The sequence below is a fragment of the Carcharhinus amblyrhynchos genome, chromosome 8, assembly GCF_965287045.1.
Source record: "Carcharhinus amblyrhynchos chromosome 8, sCarAmb.v2.hapA, whole genome shotgun sequence".
NCBI classification, from domain to species: Eukaryota; Metazoa; Chordata; class Chondrichthyes; order Carcharhiniformes; family Carcharhinidae; genus Carcharhinus; species Carcharhinus amblyrhynchos.
The window spans coordinates 2975318-2997707 of record NC_137331.1 but is presented as its reverse complement, the minus strand read 5'-3'; the positions used below and the strand labels follow the sequence as shown (position 1 = coordinate 2997707).

At 43.0% G+C, this 22390-nt stretch overlaps 1 protein-coding gene across 1 annotated transcript in view; it reads left to right on the top strand.

Annotated features, from left to right (window-relative positions):
* csmd3b (CUB and Sushi multiple domains 3b) overlaps positions 1 to 22390 on the top strand; it is a 1478622-nt gene that overhangs the window by 716836 nt on the left and 739396 nt on the right. The window contains exon 5 of the mRNA XM_080194817.1: positions 19996 to 20073. Coding sequence (XP_080050943.1) covers positions 19996 to 20073 — 78 coding nt within the window. The remainder of the gene's footprint in view (positions 1 to 19995; positions 20074 to 22390) is intronic.

The following is a 22390-nucleotide window of genomic DNA, read 5'->3' as shown; positions in this document are numbered from 1 at the left end:
ATAAGCATATTTGACAAGGTACAGAGAAATTAATCTTTTGATCCTGAGTTCAATTCAGGTCAGAAATAAACCAGGATCATGTATTGCATCCACATGCTGGAGCTAATAAGAATACAGATCCTCGGGGATGCTTCCATAAATGAAATAAATCCAAATAAACCCCTGGCCATTATCATCTCCGTCCAGTTCATTTAATTATTCCATTGTCTGGTACAAGTTGAATTGCTGAACATTTCTTGTTGTACATACCTGATCTGCTGTGGGAATACTCATCACCAAATGTTCAAAGAAAATAGGAGAAAATATCAAAGCTACGCACTACTTGCTGTATCATACACTGCGCTGCAGTGCAGCTCACAGTAACAACACATTTCTGGCAGTTGCAGGCCATTTACTGGCAGATTAAAAGCTCAACACCTTAAGGTGGACCCCCACCCACCCCCGCTGCCATAAACAAGCTGGTATATTATATTAGGCAGCATAAAACATGATCCTGCACTTACACCTAGAAAAGTACTGTTGACCACGAGTGCTTGGTATTCAGTGTAGTGAGAACCATATGGGGGATACACCTAAGAAGGTATTTTGTTTAAATTCTCCAATACCTGACCAGAACTCCATGGTCCTACTGACACTCGGTCAAGATGTCACGGCAACGTTTTCCATCCCGTGAAGTGGGCATCCCAGGTGCGGTAGAAACAATCTAAGGAGTTGCCGGATGTTGAGAATTTTGACGGTTTCAGGAACACAGTGGCAGTAACATTGTACCCATGTCTATCTCCCGATGATCCACGCAGAAATTTGTGAGCTGGACTCTAACTTTGAAACCTGCAACCTACCTGGAATTGGTGGGTTAGCAAACCTGGCCAATGCATAACCACGCAACTGTTCAGGTTTGATTGCAGTCTGTTTTGTTTCAGGTATGAAGAATGTAGGGGTTTTTTTGTTGTTTATTGATTGTATAACTTTTCAAAGGTATTCACAAATTGCCACTTATTGTGAGCCACATACAGGCTGAGTATGCAGTGATGGCTTAATACCACTCTGGTATCACTTTGGTTCCTGTTATGTTGAGAGACTGTTGAAAACAAGCACGGCTGTCGTCACACCCAAGAGTTGCTGGAACATGAATCAGATCACGAGATAACTGTGACCTGTTCCTCAGTACCTCTATAAAATGTTCCTTATTCATCTTTGCACATGACAACTACTATTAACGTCAAGTCGGTGTGACACCTGCCATCATTACATTTGCCACCAGTTGTTCTCTGTTAGTCATTTAAAAAAAAATGACATCTAGCAGAAGGATACTGAATGGCTTTCAGTATTACCATTTTATTTAAAATATAACCTACTTGTTCAATGAAGTGTATTATTGATGGAAAGTGAAGGCAAGATTTTTCCTATCACTGATAGCAAGGAATTAAAGCCAGTGCTTACAATTTTCAGACTTGGCTGGTATCAAGAAATCTATTGCGCTGCCAAGCATTTTGTGTTTTCTTATTCTGGGTCTATGGTTGCAGGAATTATAATGCTTGTTACTTCTTGTGCTCTTGTTAAATGTTAATTATTGGAGAGGTTATGTCGATATTTTATGACATGCAGTATTATAGTTCATAATCTGATTTGTATTAAACCTGTATGAAGTAAAACATGGATACTATTACCCTGCTTATTACTATGCACTCTTTATTAACTGCATTCCTCTTCTGAGTATAATATAAGCCTCATTTTTGAGCCCATGCATGGCAAATAAATGTTTATTTGATTAGAATTGTTCTGATTAAACAAACATTATTAAAGTTTGCATAACATTGCTCACAAATGGTGATTTTTCCCATAAAAAGAAACAAACTGAACATATTATCACTCACAGCTGATTTCCATTAAATGATAAAAACATATTAAACAGGCCCAAATATCGCTATTAGGCAATATCTTTTACTCGGAGAGTGTAAAATGTTCTTATTCATACAAGCTCTATACTCCATTAGTTCCCAAATATCTGAATTAAGATAAGTTATTCACAATAACTAAAAAAAATGCTCTGATATTGCTTTTGCTTAAAGTGTTTTCATGTGTCAGTTCAGAAATGTGCTAATAATCAGTTCCATATACAGCCAACCCCATTATGACACATTTTCATAATTACCAAGTTTTATTTTCCATTACACCACATATTTATGAATTTGCTTATGGACAAATCATTCGGAACTTGCCTTAGAGAAATCCAATTGCCTGTCAACTAGGATGTGTATTTTGCTTTTCAATTAATGTTGGTGTTTAAGAGTAGAACTCCAATATCATATTCACTGTGGTGATACTGGGCGGAGTGATGCCAACATAAATATGTCACGCTGATGCATCCAATACTTACTGGTATGTTGCAGCATGTGTGCTAATTTGCTACATTACTTTTCCTGAGCACAAGACCTACCATTAACTGCAATCAACAAATTGAAGGAAGCAAGTCATCCATACTCTTTTGAGTGTTGAAGTTTTGGAGACATCGAAGACCAGGGCATATTCTCTTTTTGTTTGTGTAGCGTCTTTGTTCTCCATGACATGTTATTCACAATTTATGCCATGATGCCAAGATGGAGCAAGGTGAGATGGCAAGCCCCAAGAAATGCCAGTACAGGGATTACGCCTGTGCTGTTGGTATCATTTTGCAAACGTCATCAATTGAACTAACCATATTCCCTCCTCCACTGCAGGGTGTATTTGTTTATAATCTCTTCCCAGATATCCCTTACAAATTTGGTATGTAAGATTTCAGAAAAGCAGCTCTACCAATATATTATTATCTTAAATTGCAAGATATTTGAGAGTAGCTTTGCATAATAACCTCGAGTGCCTATCGTTTTTATAATCACTCTTGCATATTCCCTTTGCCACTCCCTTGTGGTTGCCCTTCCCTGTCTTAATGTTCTCACACAGTGTTACCCCAGAAGTTAGAGCGCATCTGGTGGAAGGATGCTGACTTTCAGTAGAGGAGACTGCAAAAGCTTGTGGGGAATACCGTCAAGCAGTTTGAGCCGAGAAAGCCTGAGTGCAGACTGCACCATCTTGGCTTGGCAGGTAGCAGTGGGATAGCTGACTAACAGGCAACAGCTTAAGCACTGCAGTGGCAGTGATTGAAGGAGACCACAGAGTTGTGTTTTGTGAAGTTACATCCACTCCATCAGGTGGCACCTCAGCAATCCTATCAATCTGTTGGAAGACAGATTGATGGACCACAGTGAAACCTTGCATGCATACTGTAATCTACAGCCCTGCTTTAGCTGCACACTCAAACAATGAATAGTTTCTGCTTATATTGCAAAGGAAATATTGGGTTTCAGGTTCTGTAGAAATCCAAGTGCTAGGTTGATGCTGGACCTCTCCGTGCTGGTTCAAGTTGACCACAGGCTTTCCAAGACCCACAACAATTCATTCTGCATTCGTATGTCCCGTAGACTTCCTTTGATAATTTTGATCAACACCTTGTCTTTTTTTTTGGAAGCTCGTCTGTATTAAACAGCTCAATGGATGTAATTTAGTGGCCCTTCCTGCCAGTGGGAACATCTTTTCCCATCAAAAGAGAACGACTTTCCCCCCTCCCTACCACTCCTTTCCCACTGCCTATGGCGGGCTACCCAGTGGAGGGACAGACTAACCACAGAAAATGCCATAGACATCAGCAAGACCAGAAGATCTCACTGGTGGCGAATAGCAACCCACGTCTACTGCCGGAAAACATGCTGTGGGTGAGAGAAGTGAGGCGGAAAATCTCGGTCAATTTGTTGATGGTTAGTCAGCGAATTGAAGTCTCACTCAGTCAGGGAGGCAATGGCGAAGAGGTGTTATCACTAGACTATTTATCCAGAAACTCATCGAATGTCCTGGGGTTCAAATACTGCCATGGCAGAGAGTGGAATTTGAGTTAAAAAAAAACCTGGAATTAAGAACCTACTGGTAATGATTGTTGGAAAAACCCATCTGGTTCATTAATGTCCTTTAGGGAAGGAAATCTGTCGTCCTTACCTGGTCTGGCCTATATGTGACTCCAGAGCCACAGCAATATGATTGACTTGGGATGGACAACAAATGTTGGCCAGCCAGCAACACCCGTGTCCCACAAATGAATGAAATGAAGTCACAGCGTTCCGCCACTGTACACTCCACATCTAAGATATTCCCTCTAAATTACAGGCATGGTCAGTATCTGAGCTGGTGGCTGCATGGGGGATATCCAGTGAAGGTGCATCTGTATCAACATAATGTTTGAACTTTTTCTCCATTGCTTGGCTAGATTGCGCCCCTTGGAATCTAAAAGGACAAAGGCACAAGCATAGGGCTGTGTGCATAGAAGTGAGACAAACCAAGAGATGCGTGCTTCCATATCTGTAACTTGCAAGTCAGAAGAAAGCATGATATGGCTGGAAGGTGGAATTTCAGAGGAAGGATCCGGTTTGAGAATATCATTATCTTTCATGGTTCCAACCCTGTTGCTGGTTACTGCTTCTGCAATTGCCATTGCAAAAATGGCCAGCCCCATTTGTTCCGTCTGGTTCCTTGAAGCGAGCCATCTGTTCCGCTCGCCTTGCCTTCCGTTCATGTCACCTTCTTCTGCACAGAGGGAGAGTGGATACACCAGATTCTTTCACTCAATGCCTGCTGCAGCTAAATATCTGAAGGTATTTATAGACTGCAAGAGGTGGGTGTGAGGCTGGCCACTGCATAAGGGTGAAGAGGAATGTCATGTTTTCCATCAGGAAAATCAGTGCTGGAATTGCTGATGGATGTGAGCAGCTCAAAAAGCTGGGGAGTGGTGAGTAGGAGATATGATGTGAATATGCGTTCTCCAGCCTTCACCGTCTGCACAGGATCATTAGACTTGTGGCACTGCTGGTAGATGCTCCATCCAGACTCCGTGGCCACCTATTCTCAATACCTTTTGAAGGTTTTCCTTGAGGGATTCCTGGTCTCTGTAAAACCAGGGTGTGTCTCCTGCGCATCTCCACCACCAAGGTCTCCAGTTCTGCATTTGTAACCTTGGAGCCCTCCTGGTGTTTGAAAGATGGATAGACTTGCCTTCAAGTACAGAATGCTGGCTGCACCATGTGTGATGGTTGTAAATGCTGTTCAGCTCCCAGCTGAATGCAAAGGCAACCGATACTGCAGTAGATGCTCACCACAACATGGAAGTAAGATAGCAATAGCAATTTTATCTGTTGCCGAACTCCAGGAAACCCAAGAACGCAAGGTACAAATCATGACCCCACAATAAAATAAAGCCCAAATTAATTTTTAGCCCCCAGTTTGGTCAGTAAGACACCAATGATGTGTTATGCTATCAACCTGGACATGCCAGGGATGATTTCCTGGAGAGCACTGAGTTCAGTATATTTTTTTTAAAATTTTCTGTATTTTGCGCACATCCCCCCCCCCCCCCTTTTAATCTGCACTTTATCCCCCTCCTTCACCCCCTTGCATCATATGTCTGCAACCAATGGCATGAATGCATGGGCTGCTCCCAAGTCTTTGCAAATAACCTTTTGCAGCTGGTCACCCGGACTAACCGGGCATTGCCTTATCTCACCAGTTTTGTCTCCAATTCTCTCGTCGTCATGCTGGAACCCAAATCAATTTTAACACAGTACCTCCTCCCCTTGATGGATCTCAGACATTTGTTCTTGCATCTACCTTCACTCCATGAGAATGAGCTGGAATACGTTAATACTAAACGATGCTGCTGTACCTGAGCTGCCTGGAAGAGCTGCAAAGTGATGAGCACACATTTCTGCATAGAAGGAATGAATGATCAGAACAAGATCTGCTTACCCGTGTCTCTCAGTGAGTTGGAGGAGAGTGATGAGCAGGATATTTATCCTGTTGCTTTCAGAAATCTATGTTTCAACAAGACCTGCCTTCAGCGGAAGAAAATCAGGAAATACATCAGTGATTTAAACCCCGAATCAGAATTAAATTGCCAGTGGTTCCCGATTGTGTAAAGTGTTGGAAGGTTATCTCCATAGTAAGTTCTTGTGGCTATAAAATTATGCCTCGTACAGATTTGTCTGTCATGCCCCCACATGGTGAGCCTCCTGAGTTAATAGCAGCAGTGACAGGATGAGGTTCTGAAGTGGGAATTAATTGACCATTTTAGGGCTTCAGTCGGCTGTGCAGTGGGAAGACCATCGCCACCACCTGCCTGACGAAATGTCTCCCCCATGCCACAAAACTCAGTCCGGGGGAGGACACAAGGTTCTGCCCACTGTCTTCCCAGATGTGGCATGTCATAAACCTAATGTTACAATTAAGTTGAGGCAGTAAAATGACATTGGATCCATTTCTGAAATGATGGCTCCTGGAAGTCAGCAAGTTGCACTTCCATGTCCATACACAGGGTAGCTGACTTGGAACATACAAGAATCCATGTATATGCAGGAGTGATGATGTGGAGATGCCGGCGTTGGACTGGGGTAAACACAGTAAGAAGTCTGACAACACCAGGTTTAAGTCCAACCGATGCAAATAAATCGGTTGGACTTAAACCTGGTGTTGTCAGACTTCTTCCTATGAAGGAGTGACACAGCTTCTCAGTAGTTGGCACTTCTACCTTGCCAACATCGAGCCACTTTGTACATCAATAAATGGCAAGAATGTGGAACGTTGATACAGTAGCACCACATCGTCAATATACAGCCCGACCAAGGACAACCAGGCCATCCCGGTGGATTAAGAGGAGCTGAAACAGGTATTGCTGGCAATGAGTGTTCTCCATGTCAGACTAACCCTGCCCACTAGACATAGCTATGTACCAACATCTTCATCCTTGCCTGGGTGTGCACCATGGAGCCTGAAAATAAAGCTGTGTTCGGGTCTCAGGCAGGAAGGTGGGGGAATCCCTCCATCAGCAGCCTGTCTCAGTATTAGCATCTGCCCTGTGCATAAGATGCAAGACAACAAGGGTGGGGATTGGACCGAGCAGGTTGGGTTGTCCCTCCCCAGCCTCTTCACTGACAATCCAAGCTGCTCTGTCTAATCCCCACCCCTGCGGGTAAGTGCCTGGCAGATCTCTGAGATGGAACTTCCTCCTGAGTGAGGGGCGGGAGTCTTGCCTGCAGTCAATTCACACTTATTGGAGCGTTCGGTGACTGCGGGACGTGCGTTTTTGGTGGGGATGTTTTCCTTGCCAACTCTTTGGATGGTAAGAAGGCAAACCCCATTATCCTGCCCTTTGTTTCTCGAAATATCCATTTTTCCACCAGTAATAAGACTGAAACAAATGATGCTCCAGTAAGAATAATTTAGAGGCTTGCCTGCTAGCCAGATTTGAATATTTCCTCAGGTTTACAATTCTAGAAGAAGTGAATCATCATCATTTTAAAGTGCAAAAGCATCAATATTCTTCTTATTGTCCTGCTTGGCTTTTATGAAGCCTGTCTGCAAAAGTCATTGAAAATGAAAGTGCATCGTGCCACTGATAGCCTGTATTTTCCATTCCAAATTTATACCAACCACGACATTACTCAGTTAAAGCCCTTGAAAAGATTATTTGTGTTTGTTCTGCTAATCTAATTATTTCTGGCTATTCTGCATTCAGATAAATCCCCCCTCAGGCCACTTCAGCTAATGTGCAGCATAATATGAGTATTCATTTATTTGACAATACTCTGGTAAAATTAACTAGCTGAAGGATTTGGTGTGCAATCATCTTGCTTTAATCTTAAATAGTATTATTAAAAATATTTAATTAAAACGTCATTTGACATTGCAAAACCACAGTCTAGTTATCAGCAATGATATTTCTTGAACAGGAATTGTACTTAATTTACAATTCCATCTTTTCAGATCGTTTTTGATATTTGTTGCTTTCTTCCCCAGCAAAATTTGCCCAAACTCAGCCAAAAAATTGCACAATTTTAAACACAATTTCTGTCCGGCACAAATTCAATTTTCGTCATCTTTTGTGCAAGTTTAAGAAACATCATTCTGGAAGCTGAGCCTGCTCAAAAAACAGCCCCAGATGAAATAAGCCGCTATTGCAAGTTTCTGCCTTTGAGGAGGCTCTGACAATTGGGTTGCTTTTTTCTCTTAAATAAATGCAACAAATATACGTTCTTTTTCAGCACAAAAAGCCCACAGACAAAGCAGCTCGCTGTGTGAGTTAAAGGTAATATTTGATCAAAGGAAAAGGCTTATAAATGTGCCCGTAAAAAAAATAGTCAGCTTGAGCAGGAGTTAGGAATTTAGCAAAGGAAGACGAAGAAATGTTTGAGGAAGTGAAAGGAGAATATGAGTGTAGACTAGCAAGAGACAAAGAAAGCAAATTGTGAACATTTTTTTAGGATACATACAGGAAGAGATTAGTTGAAGTATACATGGGCCTATTCATGGCAGAGATAGATGAAGGGAAAACGAAAATTGCAAAGACGTTGAACAAGTATTTGGCATCTATATTCATGGCAGAAGGTACAAAGAACATCCTTGAAATAAAGGAGAACCGAGGCCCGAGCAGGACTTAGCAACTTGAAGAAACCAGTAAAGAAATAATACGGAAGAAATTAATGAAACTAAGTGGCAACAATTTCCTTGAGACTGACAAATCTTTTTTGACACAAAAGAGCAAATGGCTATGTTAAACTTGCGTAAAGCACTGCTTGGCCTCAGCTGGTATATGTGTATTGTGTCCAGTTCTGGCACGACACTTGAGAAAAACATGAAGGCCTTTCTTGCAGATGTAGCAAAGATTTACAAGAATGGTTCCAGGGTTGAAAATCTTCTGTTTCCAAGGTAGGATTAATTCATTGGTGTATCTGTGTCCTAGCCTTTTTTGAATCTCAGAAACCCCAATCCTCTGCACCTCAGAGCGCTGCAATTAATTCCGCACTAGGTATTCCTACAGTACGTATTGCTTAACGTTGCCCTTGCCTCGACAGAGAGTTAGTCCTCACTCAGATTTCTGCATCCTTTATAAGATCATAACCAATCCTGAGGACAATGCAATGGATCAACTGCTTTATGCGTAATCATGGCCTTCTAATGGTTAGGGGGAATGCAAAATGCTGCTGCAATTGTCTTCCAGGCAGGCTCTCCTGTCAGGAAACCCAGCAAAAACCCAGCCTGCAGGTGCAGCAGGTGGTCAGGAAGGCGAATGGGATGCTGGCCTTCATAGCGAGGGGGATTGAATATAAAAGTAGGGAGGTCTTGCTGCAGCTGTATAGGGCACTGGTGAGGCCGCAGCTGGAGTACTGTGTGCAGTTTTGGGCGCCGCACCTGCGCAAGGATATTTTGGCCTTGGAGGGAGTGCAGAGGAGGTTTACTAGGCTGATACCGGAGTTGAGGGGGTTGAGCTATGAGGAGAGGCTGAATAAACTAGGCTTGTACTCGTTAGAGTTTAGAAGAATGAGGGGAGATCTCATTGAGACGTATAAGATGATGAATGGGATGGATAGGATAGAGGTGGAAAGACTCTTCCCGCTCAAAAAAGACAGTAGGACTAGGGGGCACAGCCTCAAGATAAAGGGGGGGCGGTTCAGAACGGAGTTGAGGAGGAACTTCTTCACTCAAAGGGTGGTGAATCTCTGGAATTCTCTGCCCGTTGAAGTGGTGGAGGCTGCCTCGCTAAATATTTTTAAGAAGCGGGTTGATGGGTTTTTGATAAGAGAGGGGATTAAGGGTTATGGGGAGAGGGCGGGAAAGTGGAACTGAGCCACGACAGATCAGCCATGATCTTATTGAATGGCGGGGCAGGCTCGAAGGGCCAGATGGCCTACTCCTGCTCCTATTTCTTATGTTCTTATGTTCTTATGTTCTTATGAAACACTTGAAACAAACAGGATAATCTTCAGTGGTGGGTCAAGGGAGATGCTTTCAAACTGTTGACCTCCAAGGAGGAAGGAAAGAACTTGTCTGTGCAATAGGTTTTTAACAACTTCCGTGTGACAGATGCTCATTGGCATGATGAAGCTCTCTAATAATATATCATTTGACTGGCAGAGTCAGTGTGGTACACAATCCCACCAGTTACTTTGTTCAGTATCTGAGGTTAAAATAAGTAGGAACCTTAGTGTAAATGACGTCTCAGTGTAGTTTTCCACACGTTGTTAAGCGATTTCTCTGAAGCAGACAGGAATATAGATACCATGTCAAAATATCATCGATGTTGATAATATGTTATTGCTGTTTCCATAGCAACATACATTTTAGCTTTGGTACATATTCTCATGCAAAATTAATGTGGTTTGAGAAACGTCACGCAGAAAATTTTTGATCGGTTCAAGTTAGAACCTTAAATTTTTGAGAGGAAATTCAACAATTTATGCAACAATTTATTGGATAATCAGTTTCAATTTTAACATACACCCAATATTTGAGGTAATGTTTTTCCCTTTTTTGTTTATTATTAGGGTTCTTTTTGTAAACTCCTTCAGTATTTTTCAATCCCATTTTGTATGCAACTGTGACCTTTTGGAAGAATATTACCACTCACGTCTCAAACTACAGTGGTTCTTGGAACTTGTATTTTTTCCATCCACTGGGTCTACTGACATTAATATATTCATGTCAAATGCATGCCAATTCTAGTAGAATAATGACATTCTACAGAGTGTTTGTGAATTATGTATATTGAGATAAATACATGACAATATGAAGTTTGTCTGACATTTTTTTGCAACACGCCTCAATGTGGGAGCAGCAAGCATTCACAGACATCACAATAGAATTAGCATTTCTTTAGATGGCGGAATGATTTTTTAAATATCGATTTTTAGTGTACTGACTGATTTATAACTCCAGTTGAGTTTACAGTTTGTGTTCTGAAATTTGCATTTCAGCGTAAGTTAACTTGACCAATTGGTTAAATTGGGTTTCTTATGTAATTCGTGTAAAATTTATCGCACGGAAACAAGCTACTCAACCCAAAAGACATTATTCCAGTGTTTAAGCAGCAAAAAAGGCTTCTTCCCATTTTCCATTATATAACCCCACACCATTTTTATTTATTTCTTCCTCATGACTATCTTGCCTCCCTTTAAAATGCATCCATGTGATTCACCTGTACAAATTCTCACTATTCTCTCAGTAAACATGTTTTAGCTTCAATGCCTTGATGGATTGATTTGTGACGATCTTATATTTATGGTCCACAGTTCTGGGTAGATCCCCCCCCCGCACCCCCCAAACCCCAACCCCCACTGCAAGACGAAAACATTTTCTGTTTGTTGAACCTACCTTTGATCAGTTTACAAATGTCTGTCTTCTCTTTCTGTTGAGAAATGAGCTCTGTCTAGACTATTCATTCATGCTCCTCTCGTTCCTGGAAGCAGCCTTGTAAGACCTTTCTTGGTTTTTAATCTTTTTGTTTAATGGAGATCAGTGGTGAAATTTTCACATCCCGCCTGCCAGCCACAGAATCACAGTGGGTGGGGGGTCCATCAAAGGTCCGTTGACCTCGGGTGGGATTTTCTGATCTTGGGGTGAGCGAGTCCACAAAATCCCACCCCAGGAATGGTCTGTCCCACAACTTTTAGAACCCTGTTGGATCGATGTCCCAGTTTATATTGGCAAAAATATCGCCAAATTAATTGAATGAGACGAATCAATCCTCCTTCCGGAAAGCATTGTTGACCCCAGTAAATCAGACTCATTTAAGATACTTTGGTGGAAAGACAGTGGAGTTAGCATTCTGGAAGGATGGGATCAAGTGGATGTGATTATCCAAATCTATTTTACTGTTAAGCTGTTCGCATGGAGAAAATCATCACATTGATGTGCAAAATTACTCCAGCAACATTATGCAGTTTATAACCAAACCACATTATTGAAATTGTTTTCTCACTTGTTTGAAATTTAACCTTCCAACCCACTTGCAACAGAAGCCCAGTGTGTCGGGGAAGTTTCAGTAGCAATTTTAGAACATAAAACATAGAACATTACAGCGCAGAACAGGCCCTTCGGCCCACGATGTTGCGCCGACCAGTTAAAAAACAATGACCCTCTAACCTAAACCAAACCCTTACCATCCATAAACCTATCCACGGATCTCTTAAACGCCCCCAAAGTAGGCGCATTTACAACTGCAGCAGGCAGGGCATTCCAATCCCTCACCACCCTCTGGGTAAAGAACCTACCCCTGACATCCATCCTATAACTACCACCCCTTAATTTAAAGCCATGCCCCCTCGTGCTAGCTTTCTCCATCCGAGGAAAAAGGCTATCACTGTCCACCCTATCTAAACCTCTAATCATCTTATATGGTTCAATAAGGCCCCCTCGTAGCCGCCTTTGTTAGTCTCTTTTGGAGAAAATCATGGCATTTGCTTCAGACGCTTGGATTTTGTGACCAAGGTGGCTGGGATGACAGCTCACAGCTGACTATTAATGGGCCACTGCGAGGGTCAGGATGGAAGCTGTTTGACTGATTAAGTGTCAACCAGAGAAAGCTGCACCATGATGATCGCACACATTTCTGGACATAATACTTCAGGCTGTAAAGGTCAACAGTGAGGTTCTATTCTCAAATAGATGGGAGGAAGGAGCCTGCCTTGGCGAACCAAGAGACCTAGCTGGAAGTGAGAGAAGAAGTTGGCAGCAGGATTGTGATGTCTCAGTCCCAGACATAATCCTGCACAAGGTTCAGGGTGCTGATCAGGGCAGGAAAGGTTTTCCACCTTCAAGTTCAATCAGTTTTGCTTCCCCATGTCACTTTAGATATTTCATTGCTCAGAACAATCCTTGGAGGTGCAGCCATCCCTCTGCACATTCCAGATCTTCCCATCTTAGAACTGTCACTGACAGCCATCCTCAGTTTTATTGTTCTGCAATACACATCCCGCAATGTAACCCTCCACAAAGGCTGTCTTTCCATCAGCTCAAAACATTCCATAACTCGCATTCATTTCTCTGTCCTTTCTCTCCTTTGTAGGAGGTGTGAGCACAGAATACTTTGCAGAGAACCAAAGGTAGCCCTCCAGTCATCATCCAGCTGACTGCTATGGAGGAAGACACTCTGGATAGGAGGAGGATCTCCACATGCTAGGCCATTGGTAATACAGTGATGAGGGTCTCCCAGCTACCTGTTGACAGAATTAGGTCTCACCCAGCCACACAGCACTTAGTCATGTTGACTTAATATCAGCAGCCAATAAGAAATGACAGTCTATATAATGATGCCCGAGGACTCTCTCACTTTGTCAGTTCTAATTCATGTCTTTCATCTTCCCCAGGTCTCGCAAGCTCCCACATGGTGCCAGAGGAAGACAAAGACTCCTCACAGGAGATCATTTGCTCTGAGCAAGCACCTTTGCGTGAATTAGGTGGACTCTCCACCAGTTCAGCTGCACACACCTGGCTGGGGTTTCCAAGGCAGGTCGTTGGATTGTCAAATGCTGAGCCACACATCACAAGTGAACAGGAGAAGCTTTTGGAGATGGAGACAGCAGTGCAGAGTTTATGTCAGAGAGGCTGGACTTTCTGATCTCTGCTTGACTCGATTCAGCTGCTGAATTTGGAGATAATAGACAAACAGAGCTACTCTGGATCGGTTGCAGAATTTGTAAGAGGTTCTACCAGTCATTCCAGAGGACCTACACACTAATGGAGAGATCAATTGGAGGAAATCTCAGGCTTATGAATCCACCTCAATGGGAAAACCTGCAAGGAGCGAAGTGTATTCTCACCCTCATCAAAGGCCTGCAAACTTAGCATGGAGGAGAGCCTCACCTTAAAAATTCAGCCCTTGACATCAATGGAGATAAATGTTCTCCAACTTCTAACAAGCGGGGAAGTGGAGATGGCCCATGAGAACAAAGATAGGAAAGGCTATGTCAAAGCAGTGTCACTCCCCAATGCTTGCTCAGTGCTCCTCCCTCACTTTGAGTTCCCCTGTCAGAGCCCTCCTGGTATTTTCTATCCCAATGGCAAAGGCTGCCGTTTCACAGAGTCTTCATGAGACTTTGCATAGACCAAGGTCACAGGTCGAAGAGGGCACTCACAATGTTAAAATGGCGGCATGGGCTTGTTGGGCCAAAGGGCCTGTTTCCTGTGCTGTGTTGTTCTTTGTACTTGGTAACCCAGAGTACAGCAGCTCAAGAGAAACTGGGCAATCAGAGCAGGGGAATAAGCAATCTTCATGTAACTCTGCTGAAGCCACAGTAGTTGCACCATGTAGGAATAAGTTTGAAAAGAAGGAAAAGAAAGAATTTGTCACCGTACACATGGCCAGACTTGGCCATATAATACTGGTTGACGTTGTTCCAATTATTTCAAATGTTTGACGTTTATTTCAATTTTCCTTTTCCCATCCTCCCCATTGTTAGCTGCCATCTTTCAAAAGGTCTTCAGCCTTCAGGAAAATAATATGATGAAAGGAGAAGATGAATGATGTGGCAGCAAAAGGGATGGATCGCTAAATGTGGACTGTTCTGTGCTAGGGACTGGCTGGTGGAGTACAATGGTTTCAGAATTGGTGTACCAGACCACTTCACTGCCTCAGATTAGATCAAGTGTGCCTAAAAACATCTTCCCTGGTTGCAGATGCCTTCACCACATCAGGCTTCTCTGCATCTTGCTTTTCTCCTTGCTTCTCCTCTTCCTTCCTCTAATGCAGGACAGTCAACTTGCTGCTGACACAGCTTCAATCCTGCCTGTTGCACAAAGTTGAGGACGGTGCATCAGACCACTGTCATTATGGACACTCTTGCCTTTGTATACTGAAGTGCACTCCAGATCTGTCCAGAATCACACCTACCCTGACCAGGTGGCTGGTTCAATGACCACTCTTGTGCCCATGTGGCCTTGATTGTACCATCCTGGGCATCAGTGGTAGAGTTTCTTACAAGTGTCATAAGGTACATCTGTTGACGGCAACCCTTGTGTCCAAACTGTCCCCCCCCCCCAGTGAATCTACTTGGAGGTCTGTATATCTGAGGAAGACTTGATCAAGGTGAAGGCTTCATGGTCACTCCTTGGATCTCTTGTACAAAAATACATGATAAATAACCTTGGTTATCAAAGTTGCACAGTAGCTGAACGTTACTGGAGTGGAATGTCTTTTAATTGATGGATACTACTGGGTGACCTGAGGGCACCTTGATAACTACATGTGTGCAGCTTACAAACTCTCGTACCTGTTTTCACTGTTCCAAATCTTAGTTCAGAGGAAGCAATGGTAATGTCACTGGACTAGTAATCCAAAGGCTCAGAGTGGGGAAGGGCAAACAGGGATACAAATCCCATCACATCAGCTGGTGGAATTTAAATTCAATTCATAAAACTGAATTGAAAGTTTCAAAAGTTTTGGCAATTATCATCAATTGTCGCAAGAACCCATCAGGTTCGCTAATCTTTCAGGAAGGAAATTTGCCGTTCTTATCTCATCTGGCTGTCATGTGACGTTCGATCTGCAGCATTTTGTTTGACTCTTGACTGCCCTCTGAAATGACCTGGCAAGCCACTAAGTTCAGGGCAGTTAGGGATGGGTAACAAATGCTGTTTTTGCTGTTGTTGCGTCCAAGAATAAAAAGCAATCCACAAGCCTGCCAGAACATCACATCCAGCTGTGTGTCAATCTTGTTTCTACATTTCATTTGAATAGGTTCAGTGTGATGCATCATCACTTAAAAATAATTGTAGCTTAAAACTTCAATTATTCTCGTAGAAATTGTGCAGTTTTCATTAAGCAATCAAACAATTGAGATATAGGGCCCAACTTTACCAAAAATTCACACCCAAAAAATTGCGGTAAATTTGGGTGTCGGGTCTGTAATGCGATCTGCACCCGAAACCGAGCAGATCACACTTTTACCGACACTCGATTTGGGCGCGGATCCGGTCCGCGTTCCAGCCAGATAGCCTGATGATTTAAATGCATTAGCATATATTTAAATTGGCTTGATGAACCACGCGCCCAACTCTACCACTAAATCCCACTTTACCGCCTTTGCATCTGCGCTGTGACCAGCCTGCAGAACAGAAATCTGAAGCGGATTCCTATTGTGCAGGGGAACCTCCGAAGCCCATCCTCCTCGAACATCCTTCGCAGACCCCACCCACCCCCCCCGCTAACCACCCTGGCAGAACCTCCCCCCCCCCACCCCCCTCAGCAGAGCACACCCCCAACCTACCTGAATTGCTACTCTCCCTCCACCATCCGTCTGACCTGCACTCGTTGATGTGGAGATGCCGGCGTTGGACTGGGAGTCTCACAACACCGTGTTGAAGCCATGTTGGACTTTAACCTGGTGTTGTGAGACTTCTTACTGCACTCGTTGGACAGCCTGCAGCACCTTCCTGGCCTTCCGCTGGCGTCTGCCAGAGGTAGGGGGGTCAGATGGATCTCTGGTTGGGAGGGAGGTGGGTGGCGGATGTGGGGAGAGGATGGACTTGGGAGAATCACTGCTGGGGGGCCTGCCTCCCAGGGGGGTCTGATCGCAGCTCATTTTATCCACCCCCCACCCTCCCTCTCCTGCTCTCTCTGCTGGTTTTCTCTTTCGTGCTTGGGCGCGCTGTTTCAGATCTTTTTCCGCACATGCGCAGTTCAGAGCTCCAATTGTTCCGGCAGCGCTTAACCCCGCCCACAGCGCGGACCGGATCAGAGCTGGCAAAAATCGTATGGGCACGCTTACGGGGATTCCAGGCTCGGATCCGGCCCTTAGCCTTCGATTCTGCATTTCGCCCCAAAGATTTAGTTTTGTGTTTATTCTTCAGAAATATGATTTTTTTTGAACATTTATCAAGGAATACAATTCCTATGCAATGCAAAACTGTTGTTAAGATTCTATAAAAGTGCGCCTTGTCTTTCGATAACTGTCGTTATAAAAATCCACTGCTCCAATGTTGTGTTTTTGTTTGTTCCAAACTTTTGGGAACACACTTTTCTCTCAATTTTTTAAAAATATAACCAAGTAAAATATGAAACTTCAGAATTACAAGTGATTTTACAAAGGCACAGTTAAATTAATCCTGTCTTTATCGGAAAATACTGTAAGAAACTGAATGAAACCAACGATATAATTGTAATGGTTTTTCTCTGACCAAGTTAGCAGGTGAATGGTCTGATCTGAAGTTTGCACAAATTTCACAGAATTGTTCCAGTGCTGAAGAAGGCCTTTTGACCCATGAATCTGCACCATCTGGCCTTAAAAATCATATTGATAATTCAGGGTAATGTACCCATCAGGTTCCTGTAGGAGCTCACCATGTAGGGAAGTATAATTCTGATATAGGGCTGAATTTTTCCATGTAGCCCGCCACGGGAGTTGTAGAGGGCTGGACGAGGGCCATGCTGACCTCAGGCTGGATTTTCCGACCTTGGGGCAAGCGTAGCTGGAAAATCCCACCCACCATCTCTCCTACTCACATAAATTGGAGAATGTTATCCATCAACATGCTATGCCACTAACCTTATAAAACAGGCTCCTTTACGAAACAGCTATACAAATATAAAATCAGATTGTTGTCCTATGTAAATGGTAGAAATTATTTGAAACACAAAGCAATTGTATGAAAAAAGGCCTGGAAGTTTGTTGTTACAGAATGTATTACTGTTCTCATGATGATCAAGCATAGTTATAATGTAATATGGAAATACAAACTGGAATATGTTTTGTGGATATTGCCACTTGAGATACTCGTTAAATCTCATTAGGTCGATTATCACAACAGCATCCAAGTATCCCTTCAAGATTGGGTCTTTCATCTTTAATAGTGTAAAATAAAATCGATAACCTACCAAATGCACTCGGCAGCTCTTAAAGTGTACGTTTTTGTATCAGAGAGCGTCAACAAAGTGTGTGCAATCGGTTTATGAAATGGAAATTTTATACACATTCAAAACACATATTTGGAAAGTATAAACTGGACAAGTACAATTGTGTGTTTGTTTCAATCTTTGCGTTTTTAAAATATCCCGTTTAGTGCTCACTGGGTTATCCCCTTTCTCAGGATTTACAACCTGAGGAGAATATCCAAGTCGCTGCTTGGGGCTGGATTTTCAGGGAGTCCGGACGACCGGAATTCTTTCAATTGGCGGGCAGCGATTCTGGAATTTCTTTCCCCGTTCTTGGAGCCAGTCATTGTCACCAGCATGGGATAGGGTGCAGTAAACGAGTCACGCACTGACCTGGCCAGCTTGATTGCAGGGCAAGGCATTCTCCCAGTTGTTGTGGCGTTGGGTCAGTTTCAGGGCACGGTTTTTCAGATGGTGGGGCTCCATGACCTACCACCTGGAGAATTGGCAGGGAATTGATCCCTTCTGGAGGGCAGCTCTGTGGTCCCAGCAATGCCAGAGGCAGCAGAACCCAGGACTGAGACGACAAGCAATCCCCAGATTGTAAATCCTGGAATCCAGGACCTGGAAGTTGGGGAAGAGCGGAAGTGAAGCTCAGAGGAGGTGGGAGTCTTAGTGGAATGCCTGGGGAGGAAGGAACACGTGGGAGTGGTATACCTGAGATGCAGACATGCAATGAGGACAGGGGGCCATTGAGGAAAGCGATCCCTTTCCTGCACACATAGGGTGACTTTCTGGACCTCTCCTCTGTCTCAAACTCCTCCCACCAGCCTCAAAGTTGAAGTCGGGCAAGAAGTGGCACTTATGTGGCCAATAATTGGTCACTTATGGGCCTTAGTTTGGTTTTGACAGGGGAACTGACCTAGAGTTTGCTCAATCCGTGCAAAATTGCAGACAAGTCAGGGTGGGTGGGGAGAGCAGTGAGAAAGCCACCGAGGTAATTCTCCATCCCTGACAAATCTACAGGTTGTGGACCATTGAGTTCTACCCTATGACTCACGGTTCATGATCCCGCAGAGGAGCAATGAACAACAGTCTGCATTTTGGGAACATTTTGAAAGGTATGTCCAAAATGTCTCCCATCCACTCCCCATGGCACCTCGTACCCTTCATGCCAACTCAATGACAATTCATGCGTCAACCCCTAACCAGACATCTGGGTTTCCACCTGTCCTTAGTATGCATGCTTGGCAGAGAACCCAGACAAATGAAAACATGAGCTCAGGAATCTGCTTTGGCAAGTGAAGTGAATTATCAACTTCTCTTGATTGGCATCTTTAAGTGGTTATAATAATTTGATCATTCTGTGATCTCTTTTGTCAATATCTTGACGTTTATTTGGACAAGATAAAGTGGTGTAAAGGTTTTGAAAGCTCTGATATTGCACTGTAATGGTCTGGCTCATTAACACTTTTGTAGGAACAACAGTCCTTTTTCCAAAGAACATGACTGAAATGGTGTTTTATTGGTTCAGCAATGCCACACTTGCCATTGTTATTATATGGCTCATTGGTCATGAACAGACTAAATACTGGGTAAACGGGCATGCAAGGGACATATGTGAGCATTAAATTGGCATGCAGAGTAAAAGAGATAAGTGGTTTGCGGGGGGGGGGGGGGCATGAGTTGGCATGGACAGGATAAGGACCATGGGAAGTGACTGGTGGGATAGCCTGAGAGATGAAGGCTGGAAAGCCTAACCATTCCTATTACAAGAGGGACAAAGTACCAGACAGTCAAGGCAAGCCTTCTAACTCATTCAGCAAATATCAGCATTTGCCGGTCCCTTGGCCACCTAGGACCTGCTTTGGGGGTCAGCATGCCTGAGACCCTCTTGCACCCGTTGCTCCAGAATGAAAATTGAGAGAGACTGGGAATATTGAACTGAGACGCATCTGTCGTGTTGCAAAATTTCCTGAAAATTTAACCCTTGAGCTCGATTGAGGGTCAAAATTGTTCTTTGTCTTTGTCATGTCTGAAAAAGGAATTGAAGAAAAACCAAGCAACAGTTCTTTTTCTCATTTGAAGTTGGCTCTAATTGGAGTTTTCTTTTATATTTTAGCGTTGTACGGCTTGTGAATTACATCATTTCTTGCGAATGAACTGCATCACATCGACACTGCAGCGTATTAAATAACAAGATTCTTTTAAAGGAAAATAGCTTCATTTTAAATTGTTTCTTCTGATGTATTATTTTTGTTTGTTTTTCTAACTAGTGAAAAAGTCCATAGATTTTAAATCTAGAGGAGTTAAATTGTTCCCAGGGAAAGACAACAGCAACAAGTTTTCTATCTGTGAGTCGACCTTTTTGTTACCTTTTTTAGAGGAATAGTGAAAATGAGTCTGTGTCATTTGTGATGTGTTCTCTGTATGCGTTTGTGTGCTTTATCCTTGTTTAATGTTTTGTTGCTACCCGTGGTAGAAGCAGCTTTGTGAGAGTGTGCATGGGTATCTTTACTGCTCTTGGCGTCAGCACTCAAAGTGATTTGAATTTTTTTGGAGCAAGAACGAGGAAAACTGCTGTTTTTTTCTTTAAAAAAAAAGCTCACATCAAAACCTATGAGAGAAATCAGGTCTGACTTTTTAAACCATTCTTGCATGTTTTATTTTGCATGAAGCTTAGGGAGCAGTGTGTTTGCATTGATGGTCACCATGTCTGCATGAAAATTCACTTCAAAAGACAGGGTCCAGGAGATGGCATGGAACTGTGATTAATGTTTATATGTCATGGGAAACTGTTTTGGGTAAAATATCTTTCTGTCATGAAAATTGTCAATGAAGGTTGATGTGCTTTCGGACGGAAGTGACTTGAAATCAAGCACTTCCTATATTGCACCAGTACAGTCTGAATGTGAACAGTTAAAATAATTGCATTGATTTTTTTTGGTGACTCCATCCCTCTCCCTGGCAGTGGTCTGAGGCTGAATTTGATGGTTTGCAAGCGTTGGTGTCATATTTGACCCCAAGATGAGTTTCCGATCACTTATCCACATTTATCACCAAGTTTGCTTACTTCCACCGCTGTAACGTCGCCCAACTTAGCCTCCGCCTTTGCACATCTGCTGCTGAAACCCTCGTCCGTCCATTTGTTATTTCCAAAGTGGATTATTCATCTGCATTCCTGGATTGATATTCCATCATTCCCCACCCCCACAATGAACTTGTGCTGATCGAAAACTCTGCCGCCTGTATTCAAACTCATGCCAAAATGTGTTCATCCATCACGGTAAGAAGTCTCACAACACCAGGTTAAAGTCTAGCAGGTTTATTTGGCAGCAAAAGCCACAAGCTTTCGGAGAGCTGCTTCATCCATCACCCCAGACCTTGCTGATTATATTGTTTTCCTTGAAACAATGCTTCTATTTTCAAGTCAACGCTTTTTAAAAAAAATCTCTCTTCCCTCAACTGTCCCTGTATTGTGACTTCCTGCCAACCTACAACCCTCCAAGATATCTGCACTCTTTGACCACTTGAGCATCCTTGACCTGAATCACAACTGTTGGTAGCTGTACTTTCAACTGTTAAGGCCTCAGCTATGGAATTTGTTTTCCCTTAAACATTTGGACCTCGCTTACCCTCTTTCCTCCTTGAAGACACTGCTGTATTAAATGTGCTATATAAATGCAATTTGTTGTTGTTGGTAAGCTCCATTATTCTTTTGTCACTGCAATGTAATTGTTGGCCAGTTTATTCAGTGAATAGGTGAAACAGACAATGAGGGTCATTGGCTTGAACCTATTAGTGCAGAGCAAATCAATTTCAATCAAGATGGTATCAGTGGCATTTGAATTGTCTTGGGTGTCTCTGGAGGAGGGTGGAAAAAGAAAGCCATTCGGTCTCCATTGAGAAAGTAAGTGTCTATCAGAAAGATGCGCCATCCATGTCTAACGAAGAAATGGTACTAAACTGCGAGAGAAAGTGAATAATACAACAAAAATCAGTGGTCGGCTAGGAGATTGGATTGTTTTTAGAACAGTAAGAAGCCTCGCAACACCAGGTTAAAGTCTGACAGATTTATTTGGTAGCACGAGTTTTTGGAGCACTGCCCCTTCATCAGGTAGCTTGTGCTCCCAAATAAACCTGTTGGACTTTAACCTGGTGTTGTGAGACTTCTCACTGTGCTTACCCCAGTCCGACCCCAGCATCTCCAATTATATATTTTAAAAACCAGTAAAGTATGATGAATAAAAAGTAAAAATTAGAGTATAAGAGCTTGTTAGAAATATAATTACAGATAGTAAGCGCTCCTGCAAGTATTTAAAAGGGAAAAAAGTAGCTAAACTGAGCTTTGTTACCACCCCTCCCCTCCGACATTGAATCTGGAGAATGAATAATGTAAATGAGGAAATGCTAGATGTCTTGACCAGATGTTTGTGTATGTCAGCACTGTAGAATCAAAAATCCTGATGGTGCAGAAGGAGGTCATTTGGCCCATCGACTCTGTACCAACAACAATCCTACCCGGGCACTATTCCTGCAATCCCACATGTTTACCCCATTAATCCCTTCAACCTACATATCCCAGAACACTAAGGGGCAATTTAGCATATTCACTTAGCCTAACCCGCACATTTTTGGAGGGTGGGAGGAAACCGGACCATTTGGAGGAAA